This window comes from Pavona decussata, unplaced genomic scaffold (genome assembly GCF_977016875.1).
Source record: "Pavona decussata unplaced genomic scaffold, jaPavDecu1.1 SCAFFOLD_161, whole genome shotgun sequence".
In the NCBI taxonomy this organism is placed as follows: domain Eukaryota; kingdom Metazoa; phylum Cnidaria; class Anthozoa; order Scleractinia; family Agariciidae; genus Pavona; species Pavona decussata.
The window spans coordinates 3,210,120-3,221,904 of record NW_028145572.1 but is presented as its reverse complement, the minus strand read 5'-3'; the positions used below and the strand labels follow the sequence as shown (position 1 = coordinate 3,221,904).

General features: G+C 39.3%; 2 protein-coding genes across 2 annotated transcripts; both read right to left on the bottom strand.

Moving 5' to 3' along the window:
• Positions 1 to 42: 42 nt before the first annotated feature.
• On the bottom strand, positions 43 to 1,967 carry LOC146464827 (dynein light chain Tctex-type 5-like). Its single transcript, XM_085129634.1, has 2 exons — positions 1,516 to 1,967; positions 43 to 816 (listed from the first exon to the last, which is right to left on the bottom strand). Exons 1-2 carry the CDS (start codon positions 1,811 to 1,813, stop codon positions 512 to 514), a joined length of 603 nt encoding a protein of 200 aa, XP_084985760.1. The 5' UTR covers positions 1,814 to 1,967; the 3' UTR covers positions 43 to 511.
• An 875-nt stretch (positions 1,968 to 2,842) lies between these two features.
• On the bottom strand, positions 2,843 to 11,683 carry LOC146464826 (acid-sensing ion channel 2-like). The gene is made up of 6 exons (XM_085129423.1): positions 8,265 to 11,683; positions 6,593 to 6,740; positions 6,010 to 6,075; positions 5,743 to 5,908; positions 5,118 to 5,209; positions 2,843 to 4,360 (listed from the first exon to the last, which is right to left on the bottom strand). The coding sequence occupies exons 1-6, from the start codon at positions 9,300 to 9,302 to the stop codon at positions 4,245 to 4,247; spliced, it is 1,626 nt and encodes a 541-aa protein (XP_084985549.1). The 5' UTR covers positions 9,303 to 11,683; the 3' UTR covers positions 2,843 to 4,244.
• Positions 11,684 to 11,785: the final 102 nt, after the last annotated feature.

Genomic DNA, 11,785 nt, shown 5'->3' with positions numbered 1-11,785 from the left:
ATTAACAATTATTCATCGAAGTACAGGTGGATAGTGGTAGATATATTTACTAAGCCACGAATTGGCGAGATAAATATCCACCACTGTTTATAAAACCCTGAGGCGAATAATTGTCAGTTAAGTACACTGGAAACCAGTCTGATTTTTACCTCGATTTCCAGCCTTGTTATAGTTGTGTAATATATCTTGTTACTGCATACGTAACAACCACGGACTTTTATGTCTTGAATGAATAATCTCTAAATCTAGCTAATCAATGAACATTTATTATCCTTGGACCTATATAACATACAGCTTGATTGCCATTGGACTGTTTCAGTCTCCGAGCTGCGGTCATCATATCCTAGTCAGTTATTTCTTTATGATGCCAATAAAGAGTTAAAGAATGATTTCCGACGGAAAACTGCCTTGATACTGATGCGAATTCCTCTAGTAATACTATACAAAATATGGTGTTTACGAAAAAGTCACACTGCCTTGACTCGAGCTTTTAGTCTAGATTTTCCTCAGTTCACTCTTGATAAACCCCAAATATCAAAGCCACCGCGAAAAGCGAGTTATTTATAAAGCTACACTCGGCAAAGTTGTCGTTTTTGGCGTCCCAGCAACACATGCTTCCAATCCGGATCGCCTGGCCCATCTTCGGTCCAATGTGCGTCACACACACGATCTTGTATCGATCGAATCCGAGCTGCTTAACTTGGCACCTGACTTCGTCGGAGATTTGAAGAGTTAGATCTCGGCAAACCTTGGGATCGTAGGTAACATCAGTGAGTTTGTTGACCAGCACGTCTTCTACGATCCTTTTGACAGTAGCTGTGAAGATTGAAAGAGAAACTGAAAATTAGTGGAAAAATACTGTGATGACTTACGTGATTCAGTTTCCCTTCGAAGCGCACAGAAGAATGGATGTTGTGGGAGGAATATGACAGCAATATGGACAAATAAGGGTCAGCTGCACATTTTTTCATCTAACAAGTTGGTTTGAAGGAACTGGCCAGACAACTTTAATTTAAGCCCTTATAAATTGAACAATTTTACTGCCATTCACTAAGGAAAAATAAACTTATTGCCTATTTCTCTTTCGATTATCAACGCAAGGTCGGTACTGTTTTTGGAGGATAGTACCTGGCAACTTAACCAATTCATTGAGTCTACTACTGTGCAATCTTGATTCAAAGGGGTTCTTGGTCGAGTTTGCTCGATATCAAAATAGTTGCTTTTGAATGTTAATAAAGTCACGTGTCCTCTGCCACCTGAGCCAACAAAATTTCCCATTAAGGAAAGAGGAACCCAATATATTTGAGTTTGTGGTGTTGTTTAGCATTAGCATGTTAACCGCAAGGAAGTTATACAAGGAAGTAGTTAACCGAATTCCGCCTTTGATACGAGTCTCTACCGCCAACCATATCAATACAGAATATCATCAAAACAAACTACAAACACAAAACACGATGTTATTACCACAAATACTAACTGTACGTGACAAGAATTAACGTCAAATGAGTAACATACCCGATGAGAATTTTTTCATTGGGTCCGGTGTGACTCGATACGTGTTTTCAAAAGTAACTTTTTCCGTTTGGTTCCCTTGAATTTGCTCCATTTCTTCTAAGAATTGTTCGTCGCGAAGCGTGCTTCCACTCTTGAGTCGAGCAGTTTCTTGTCCCTGTGGCTGTAGAGGGGCTTGTGGCGGCTTTTTGACAAGGAAACTCCGCGTTGAAGATAGCGGAATACTAGTTTTGCGAACTTTACCTTTGCTCGGCAAGCCGTGTAGTGTATCTGTCATGTTCGGTCCTTCGAGTGAATTCATGGTGACAAAATTAAAATGCTGTGATTAACTTGTAGCCCGCAGGAAGAAAAATATTTCCTTGTTAATTTTTTTTGTCGGAATCTTTTGGCTGTTTAACGTCTTTGAACAATAAAAATTTAAATAAAGACAACAAAGGCTGACGCAAAACAAGCTTTCTTTGGTTACACGCCTCTTAGAATTAATGATCCAAAAAATGGCAAGGCTTTTGTTTGTTTTCTAAAAACACGTCAAAAATAATAATAAATGTCCTGTAATTGCCTCCTGGGAAATTAACCTGCGGAGTTTATTTTTGGCGAAGAATATGAAAATTTACACCTTTAATAGTGCCAAATTAAAATCTCAGGGATAATAATTCAATCACGCAAAAACAGCTGACAAAGAGGCAAATTATTAATTCATAATTATAAAAGTGAGGGTTAGTTGTGTCTAAAACCTTAATGCGGACGCCATACACGCTGTCATGACAACTTCAAATTTCTTTTATTATTTTTCTGCCATGCGCGTCGTGGGCTCCGTTGGGGAGTTAAGGTCTGGGACGTGATCTATTGCAGAGAAAAGGCCAGTTACGCAAAGCAAAGTGGAGAAGAACAGGCATGTACTTGGCTTCATTTGGAGTAAAGATGGATTTTAAAGAGCTATATAGCTAGCAAAATGTTAGATAAAACTGATGAAATCGAAAACTGTGTTTTTACAAGAAGGAGGGCAGTCGCGTTTCAGTAGTTTTCCAGAATCACATCAATTTTTATACAAGTACACTGTACACTGTTTATCTGGTCCCGGTTGTTTCCAGTGGATAAATCGCTATCTAGCGGATAAAATGTATTTACGGCTGGCCAATTCATTACAATACAACAACTGGGGCCAGGAACAGGAACGCACAAAATTTAGGGAAATCCACCAAGCCTGACCTAAAAAACGGCTATACTTTATGCACGAGAATTATTTTAGATTCGTTAGTTTTCACCGTAAGTTAGGTTTCGAAGTACGAAAGAGGCTATCAATGTTTACAAAACACAGAAAAAAAGGTACTTACACCGAATAATCATATTTTATTGCAATTCAGCTCTGTTTACCGCACCATAACTCATTGTTAAAGAGATTTATTCTGTAGAAAGTTTTATAACACAGATGGGTATCTTTACTTGCCAGTTTTAAGCTTTCAGCGAGACCAAAAAAACCGGACGAATAAAATATTCAACCGTGTTAATCAACTTTCTGTTTATTGGACAACTATTTCTTTCCCTTAATAAACATCGCTTTTTGTTGCGCGCGATCAAGGAGACAAAGACTAGCGTAACACGCTCAAATATCAATCCCCTGTTTTGATGCCTACTCGCACCCTACACACACCCACTTCTACTCCAAACATTGGAAAGAGCATTTTAACAGAAAGCACGACTTCCCGCTCACCGTCTTACATTATTTACAACTGTAGAGCGATTTTCAGTCGAGTGTCGAAAGCAATTTCGCGTTTGTTTTGTTGTTGCTTTACTACGCTCTGTGATTGGTTTGCAAAATTCGCGCCACTTTCTCAACCAATGAGAACCAAAACCACTCGTGCCTTACTCGAACGCGTTTTCCCGCGCTGGGCGCCGGTTACATCTACTCTGATTGGTTCATATGCGCTTCTTGCGTCTGTTGTGATTGGTCAGACGAATTACTTTGGTTTCAGTTTTACGACGCTTCGCTCCCTGTTATGTCTTTGCCTCTCTATTTTTAATTTATCATACACCCTTCCACTGAGGAAATTTATCAACTCCTCGTTGTCTATATACACTATATTAAAGCTGCGCTTTTTGAGTTTATCTGTTAAGCTATCGTAATATAACGTTTCCTGTTAGCCTTCGCTGAATTGTATATGAAGGTCAACACTTAACGATTAACTTTCAATTTAGTACAGAAAATTCGCGCGTGATTATTGTAGTCAAGTCAGTATTACGTGTGGCAGATCCGAACTGCAGATAAAAAGCTTTAGTTTATGCAAGTACTTAGATCTACTCTTTATACCAAGTTTACTCTCACTATAAATCCACATCCGTGCTAATTGTCAATCCTAAAAATAAGCACTACACCAGTCAAGTTTCGTCAATGTGGCCAAGTTAATTATTCCAGAGTACATGCCAGCCACTCTCTTTTCTTTCATTCATGTTGGTTGCTTCAGATTTCACTGTTCACAGAGGTGCGTTTAAAACAGTAATTTAGCGCATTTACGAGCGAACTATTATAAGCTACTCAAGTATTTCGTTGTTAGGCAGGCAAATCCGTAAATCTCTTCATTTTAAGGAAAACAGTATATTATCCCCATATTAAATGTTTTTTGTTTTTCACACTAGACCTTGTACTTCAAAAAGCATGACAAATAATTCTAAATGCTTTGACTCCATTAGGCTTCAGAATCCGATTTTAGCTGATCTCCTTGGCGGAACAGTGTTCATTTCTTTCGGTATTTGTATTTGGTAAACAGCACCATTGCGCACAGATCCAAATATTCCACCAACGTCAGGAGACTGGCACCGAGGAAAAGACCAATCTGACCGCCCACGTCACCTGTTAAAAAGCATATTAACTGATCAGTTCATAGATGGGGGGGGCAGGGGTGTCACAGTGGTGAGAGCACTTGCCTCCCACCAATGTGGCCCGGGTTCAATTCCCGGACTCGTCGTTGAGTTTGGGTTGAGTTTGTTGTTGGTTCTCGTCCCTGCTCCGATGCTCCGAGAGGTTTTTCTCCCGGTATCAAGTTTTTCCCTCTCCTCAAATTAAAACCAACATTTCCTAATTCCAATTCGACCTGGAGAGTGTCCCCATACTGTAAAGTGCATTTGATCATCTCGTCATGGAATGTGCGCTATACAGATTTACAATTTTTTTAGAGTCATTTAGCGACTGCGATGAGGTTCACATGCATTAGAATGTGTCACAATTTTCACTGAACTTGAAATTACTTTTACCCGTTTACAGAAGCCATAATTCAGGAGGGGTGGCTTAGACATTCACCGGATTGTAATACGAAGGATGCACGGGCTCTAAAACCAAAATTGTCGCTGATTCAGTAGTAGAAGGTCGTTTGGCAGCCATTTCTGCCACCTGTTTCCACCCTATACACGTATTTGCAAATTCCTCATAGGATATGTCCATCGTCAAAAGTCACAAAACATTAGAATGACGTACAATCCTTTGGTGAATGTTTTTAGTTAATATTATGAGGTCACATAAGACAAATACACGCTGGAGATGTGATCGCTCGATTTCAATATGTTTTAAGGGTTGCATGGACATTACGGAGAGGAACAACTGTGTTGCTTACCTAACAAACTGTAGAGATCGTAGCTGGGCACCTGCCTCACTTCAGAAAAGGTCAAAGATTCAAAGTAGATCCTTAACTCAAGCAGGTTATCCCTATAATTAAAAAAGAGCAGTGTATTTTAAATTATTATTCAGTGCATTGTGACACTGCCCAGATATGGTCGTGCTACACTCAACAGTGCATGTATTCGTCGTCCGCACACAACAGATATTTTGCGATATACGTCATTTCGTGTATCGGGAAGAAAAATGGTAAGGTAAAGATCGTCTCCAGGTCTTCCGCAATACAACTGTGCTGATTTTAGCCAACTCGGTCTACGGCCGTGTCGACTAAGTATCAGGCGATATTCCGCGATGATTGTTAATTATGTGTCGTCTCAATTCTGGTTACCAGATCCCCAGGCGTTGTAAAGACGGGAAGATCTGAAAAAGTCCCGCACTTTACAAAAAAGTTGCATTCAGTGGCCCTTTCGTGGCGTAAGCGAACATACAAAGACTTAACCGATGGGGCGATAAGGAAAATATCTGTTTACAAACATTCTTGTTACTAAAAGTTCTCAAGTGTTTTAAGGCTTGACCTGCGTAATAGTTTTGCCAAACGTTTAATATTTGTCAATCAAATATACCTTAGGTGCTGTCTGTTTTCAGATACAGTTCCAGTCATATTTCTTTTCTTGGCCAGCAAATCAGCGTAAGTGTTGGCAGGGTAACGAGCGTAGGATAACTGCGCAAAAAAATCCACGCTTTCACATGCCACAGGGCACTTATCCAGCTTGTTAACCTGAAAATATTCTGAAAATCACAAAAAAAGTCATAAGAAATCACGCATTGCAAGAACTCCTGTACTGAGACACCACATGCATCATAGCTATTCTGTCCAAAGTTTTACATACCCCAGGCAGGCCACATACAAGATTTACTTGCGGCAAAGCTGCACACTGGAATTCCTTCATCACCGCCTGAAAAATTTTACAAGATGTGAAAATAATGAAATACACATCAGCCAACATTTTGGCCGCTTTGAAGCCTTTCGTGTTTCCAAAGGAGGGCGAGGAGTGAGAGTAGTAGTTGAAGGAGGAGGAGAAAGAGGAGCGCGGGCTCAATTTCGAAACAGCGCCTGGCATGCGAACCTAGGCGAACTATGTAATAATAATAATCTTTAAACAGGGTACGTTCTCACAAAAGTGGTTTTCAGAACGGCCCTGTACATACAGTGTAATCCGTAATACGGTAAATTCGGTATTGTTCTGGCGGCTTGAAATACCGTGGGTTTTATGGGTCAATATAACTTAGGTTAAAAATAGGTCCCCATCGGGTGCATGTGTCTACTAGTTAGGATCTCTCAACCTACTAAGTGGAACAGTAGGAGGTCGAGGAACAATAACTTTTATTAACAATCTCTTAGAGCAGTTGAAGACCTTCTCTTTCAATGGAACAGATCAATATGCACTTCAAAAACTGTGTAGGCAGACTTACCCGGCATGAACCAATCACGACAATGGCACTGCTTGACAACGTAACGAGTCAGTCTGTCCAAGAAACATTTGGATTTACTGTAAGAGTCAAAGAACTGCAGCTGGGGCATTCCGCACTTGGTACGGTAGGGATGCGGTAGGTTCGTCACCTGAAAATACAAAATTAATGTCAATCCCATTTTCTTTTTTGTCATTTCCTGGGCCAGTTCTGGGTGAGGTGAGGGAGTTGGGGCACCCAACGTAGATTGTGCCCCTTAAATTTGAGCCAATAAAAACAGCGGATGGTAATTCATCTCAACATACACGCCCGACCCTCAGCTCTCCAGTGAGTGCCGGATGGAAAAAATTTGGCTTGAGATAATGAAACAACTGAACAAGCAAAGCGAGCACCAAGTATGCCATTGAACCAGCCTTTGTATAAAAAGGAAGCATGGTTGTGAAAGTAAGTTACGTTAGCATCTAAATAAAAACGGGTTTTAACATAGAAGGGCCGTACGGCATACTATCGCTATAATTTCAAAACCAGGCCAATGACAATAAAGAAATAAGTTTTTTCTAGAAAACTAGTAAACCAAGATCTGCCATTCCCGAAGCAATAAGGGGAACAATGCGAGGACTTCTAATTAATTTCTTGTTTCCGATGTAATCACAAATCTTTTTGTGTCACAGTACGTGATGCACTCGGTTGTTTTCGGTTCTTGTTTTGTCCCGAATTTTCAATTGTCAGATAAAAACACCGTGACCTTGACGAAAACAAGTCAACCACAATTACCGATTCAGTTTGTTTTCACTGAGTACATTACCTTACCCTCAGCATGAGAACTCAATAAGCAGTCACATTTGTGGTTGTCACTGAATTTTTTAATGGATAAAAAACTGAACTGAAATCAATGAACTAGTTGCTTTCTTCCGTTATAATTAGCTGACAATGTACATATCCAAGGTAGAGTTAAATTGAATTAAATTGAATTAAATCAGTTATTTGCGTGCCACATGGCACTGTGCGTGAAGGGCATTGATTCCAACTGAAGGTTCTACGTCTTTTGCGGTTAAGTTTCGAAACAAGGAAACAGATTGAATTCAATCATTAAGTATTACAACACAAATACGCATGCAAGCTAAAGCTTAGTACTTAGTTATGCTCTTTGAAGTTGGAAACTGCCATTTGCTCCAACTTTTTGCCATCCCGAATTAATTCAATATTCTAATCATCGTTCAAGGCCCGGGCGAGTTGACCTCTTTCGCCCGTGTGGAGTAAGACACAAATCAAACAAAGAAAGTTAGATTTTATGGAAGTTATCTTTTATCGATTTGTTTGCAACACAGACTACAAAGTAGAGTCCGTAGTACTGTAATTAAAGAATAATTTGCATTTTTTGCTTTATTATTTTTGATAAACAAGATCTAATTCAAAACCAATCATTGGAGATATTTTTTTCACTTTTTATCGTTTCGTCTGATCAACTACAAATAATTGTTCGTCAGACGTTAGATAACGGTAAAAACATTAAATTAACGTCAAGTGTTGCAAAATGTATCAAGATTCCCCGGTTAAATTCGAAGGTTATCATTAAATAACATAAATTAGATATGCAGGCACAAGCTGGGGGGGAGTTCCTTTTCAAAACTTAATCATTAAAAGTTGCTGCTACACGATAGGATTTTCCACGTACCTTTCGCTTCCGAAGTTCCATGTAAGTCGTAAAGCCGGGTGACACAGCGTATCCTTGCATTTTAACCGGCGTCTCAGCTTGATCGTGCAGAATAACTCTGAAACCAGCATTTTCCACATCGAAATAGTAATCGATGTGTTGTACGTCGATAAGCAAGCGAAGACCATTCTGTTCACCCGTGTTCGTGGTATTTAAAGCACGAGTACCGTTTTTACCAGAATTAAAGGTAAAGCAAACATCCCCTAAAGCATTGTTAAACTCGGTGAAATTCTTGTAATCGCAGCTTCTCCCCTTTCCCCATTTGCATTCCAAAATCATTTCGTCGAGGCGATGTGCCGCCTGTGACAGGGTTTCTTTCATGGTTTCGCCTGTTATGTTACCTTCAAGATGACTGCAATTTTTGCCCGCGTTACGGCACACGAAGAGTTCGTGGACGAGAGTTCCATTCATTTTAGACAGACGAGCGTCGTTGTAATTGCAGATAGAAACAGCAGGAAACACCATACTGTCTTCGTAGACGACAACTGTGGTGGTGGTGAACGGATACTCAAAGAAGCTGTTGATGCTCGTCATGCACTTTTCAAAAAACAGCGCGAACGCCCCGAGCAAAAGCAGCGTCCAAATAACCCTTCGTATGGGTGGATTACCCGCGAAGCAAAAATGAAAACCGTGCAATGTGCACGAGTCCAGAAATGATAACCACAGGTCATGGATCTTGTCCGATTTCTTCTTTTCGTCCAGCAGCTTCTTGCAGCTTTGATAATCGTTGTTTTTCTTGCATTTTTCGTAGTCATTTTCGGGGTAGGATCCATCTCCCACGGCAGGCCAGTTGGATTTCATCGTCTCTGTCACCGCCATGTCCTTTCCGTTTGCCTCTGACTTGATGTACACAACGGAAATGTCTTTCTTGCAGTGATTGCAGAAAGCATAAACGTTGTTAGCGCCCGGGCTGATTTTGTTATCGCTGCCTTTGATAATAATTTTTACATCACCCGCGTCATCGCCCGTAGAATCGTTTTCGTTGTACAAGTTAGACATGTTTACCGACTCTCACAGCGAAACAGTTAAGCACCATCAAATCCCAAACGTTGAACAAATTTTCTTCCCAGCCCAGTTAAAATGTGTCCAAAATCGAACGAGTTTATCTCTGACGGCTTCATAAGATCGAAAAATGACCAAATCACTATTAAATTTCACTTATATACCCATGTTGGTCTTTAATTGAATCTTTCTCCACTTCGCCGGGGTGAAGTATGCAAAACCAATCACACACTGGATTGAATTCCCTGCCAATTAAAAGCCGAATTTGCATGTCAAAGGACGTCATATATTTGGATGAGTGGCGTGTTTCTTTTTAAGGGACAATTATGACCGGCAGGTGGTATCGGACCGGGGAAATACCGCACTGTATCTCCCTGTGACTTATTTCCTTCAGCGTAACCTCATTCGCCAAAAATATTGCTCTTTAACTTTCGCCACATCGTGTTAACAGGTATCTTCTCCTTTCAATACGGTATTACACAAGCTAACAAAGGAAGTAATAAAATCTTAAAACTGCTTTATTCCGACCAAATAATTGTGTGAACTTATTACATTTGTATCTGTATTTTAGAAAAGATATGATTTATTTATCTTATCGTTTCTAAATTGTTGTCAAATTATAATTTATTGCTATGTGTTCCGTTGGTTGATAACCTTTTACGGTGAAGATGTAAGTGAAGATGAAATTTTTACGACAGTACGATGTGTTGATGTTTGGATGAGTCCTCTCTTGGCACTAGAAAGAATGAAACAGTATGAAAGGCCTTTAAATTGTCGCTTTTTGATGATTAAGACGCGTGCACACGATTCATTATTAATGTGCTTTGTCCCGCTATACACCCTTAGAATCATCATAAAACACAAAGATGCAAAATAAGTGAATGATTAGAATACATCACTGAAAAAATGGCGAAAGGAATATGTGCTGTACTTGTATTGCACTACTTCAACCGAGAGCATCTTTTTGTTTTTCTTTTCCAAACCTGTGACCTAGGGGACCCTGCCGGAGGCGCTTATTTCATTGTCAATTTTAGTGCGCGCCAACTTTTCGAACAACCACTTCTAGCAATCAGGGAAAAATATGACTTTGTCTAGCCTTCGTCTCACAGAGAACAAAAATATCTTAAATTAAGAACAATTTCATGAAATTTTCTGGTTTTTTTCCTTTATTTATATTTCCTATGCAAATTAATTTAACAGTAAGAAGCTTTGAACATTTTACAGGAAGTGCTGATAGTTGCTACGAGATGGAATTTGTTTGGCGGATTCAACAAACCAGTGCCAAACACATTAGCGATAAAAGCAATCGCTTAATCCACAAGTAAAAAACTCAATCCTCAGCGACAAAAAGTCGAAAAGCAAAAGCGTTTTTTTTCCTTTTTCAAAAGTGTACGGTAATGTTCGCCGTGGACTATTTTTGCATTGTTATTGATAATCTTTATATTGATATTACTAATCCACTACCAACTTTGACAAAAATTAACACTGGATCTCGGATGGATCTAAATCCTCGTAACGAATATATATTGAGCGCGAGTTCACCTTTTAAAAGTAAATTTCAAATTCTGTCTAAGCCAAAATTCGCAAACATTTAATAATTCATGTAACCGGTGCGTTAGCCGCGATTTGGAACAAGAACCGCAAACGATTTTCTGTGATTTTATAAAAACATGTGGAGCGAAAGTTGATTTGGTCCATCAAAAGAAATATCACTTAAGCCAATTTCGCTGGGCCAGAAAAAAGGTAGAAGCGATAACATTAGCAAAAGGGAAAAGGGAAGTCTCTGAAAGAAGCCCAACAACGCCAACGCAATCCACAAAATTTCAACTAAATGTTATAGATCTGTAATAATGGATCGTGTTAATATTAATTTTAAGATTATCAGATTTACTGAAAAGCGAATTCAATTTAGCAATTTAACGCGTTTAAGACTAAAAATAAGTTTCAGTCTCAATTAACACCAGGGAAAATTTGGAAAAATACTTTTGGGCAATGACTTTAAATTGCCAATAACAGCGGTGGCTTTAAAACAACAGTCGAAAAGAAGACAAAATATTGCGGGTAATCACCAGCATAAACTTACTTGATGGTTATATCAGACTAAAATTTCTTATCTCTGGAATTAGTGGTTTAAGTTCGTTATCAAAATTAAAGTTTCTTTCGCTAGCGGTGGCAGATTTCCTCTAGAAACGAAAAAAGATTTGAATGATTTCATTTTTTTCGCCAACTGTGATGCGGTATTTGTATGGGTAATGCGTGTATGATATGTTCACTGGCACACGAGGGATCATTTCGGTTGAACATCTGGTCTGGAGGCAATAATCACCTCAGAAACATGGATTAAGTTGTGTCAGCTTTGATAAATAAGTCTTTAAAAACGACCTGAAAACGCAGGAAACGTTGGTTGTTTGGGTGCCCCTTTTTTTATACCAGACTCGGTAATGTAGGATTATTGCACAGTGATAAAATCACTGCGGAAT

Coding starts and splice junctions, on each gene's coding strand:
- LOC146464827 (XM_085129634.1), bottom strand. CDS start 1,813: ATGAATTCACTCGAAGGACCGAACATGACAGATACACTACACGGCTTG. Junction 817..1,515: donor AATGAAAAAATTCTCATCGG/GTATGTTACTCA, acceptor CAATCTTCACAG/CTACTGTCAAAAGGATCGTA.
- LOC146464826 (XM_085129423.1), bottom strand. CDS start 9,302: ATGTCTAACTTGTACAACGAAAACGATTCTACGGGCGATGACGCGGGT. Junction 6,076..6,592: donor TCGTGATTGGTTCATGCCGG/GTAAGTCTGCCT, acceptor AAAATTTTTCAG/GCGGTGATGAAGGAATTCCA. Junction 5,909..6,009: donor TTGTATGTGGCCTGCCTGGG/GTATGTAAAACT, acceptor TGTGATTTTCAG/AATATTTTCAGGTTAACAAG.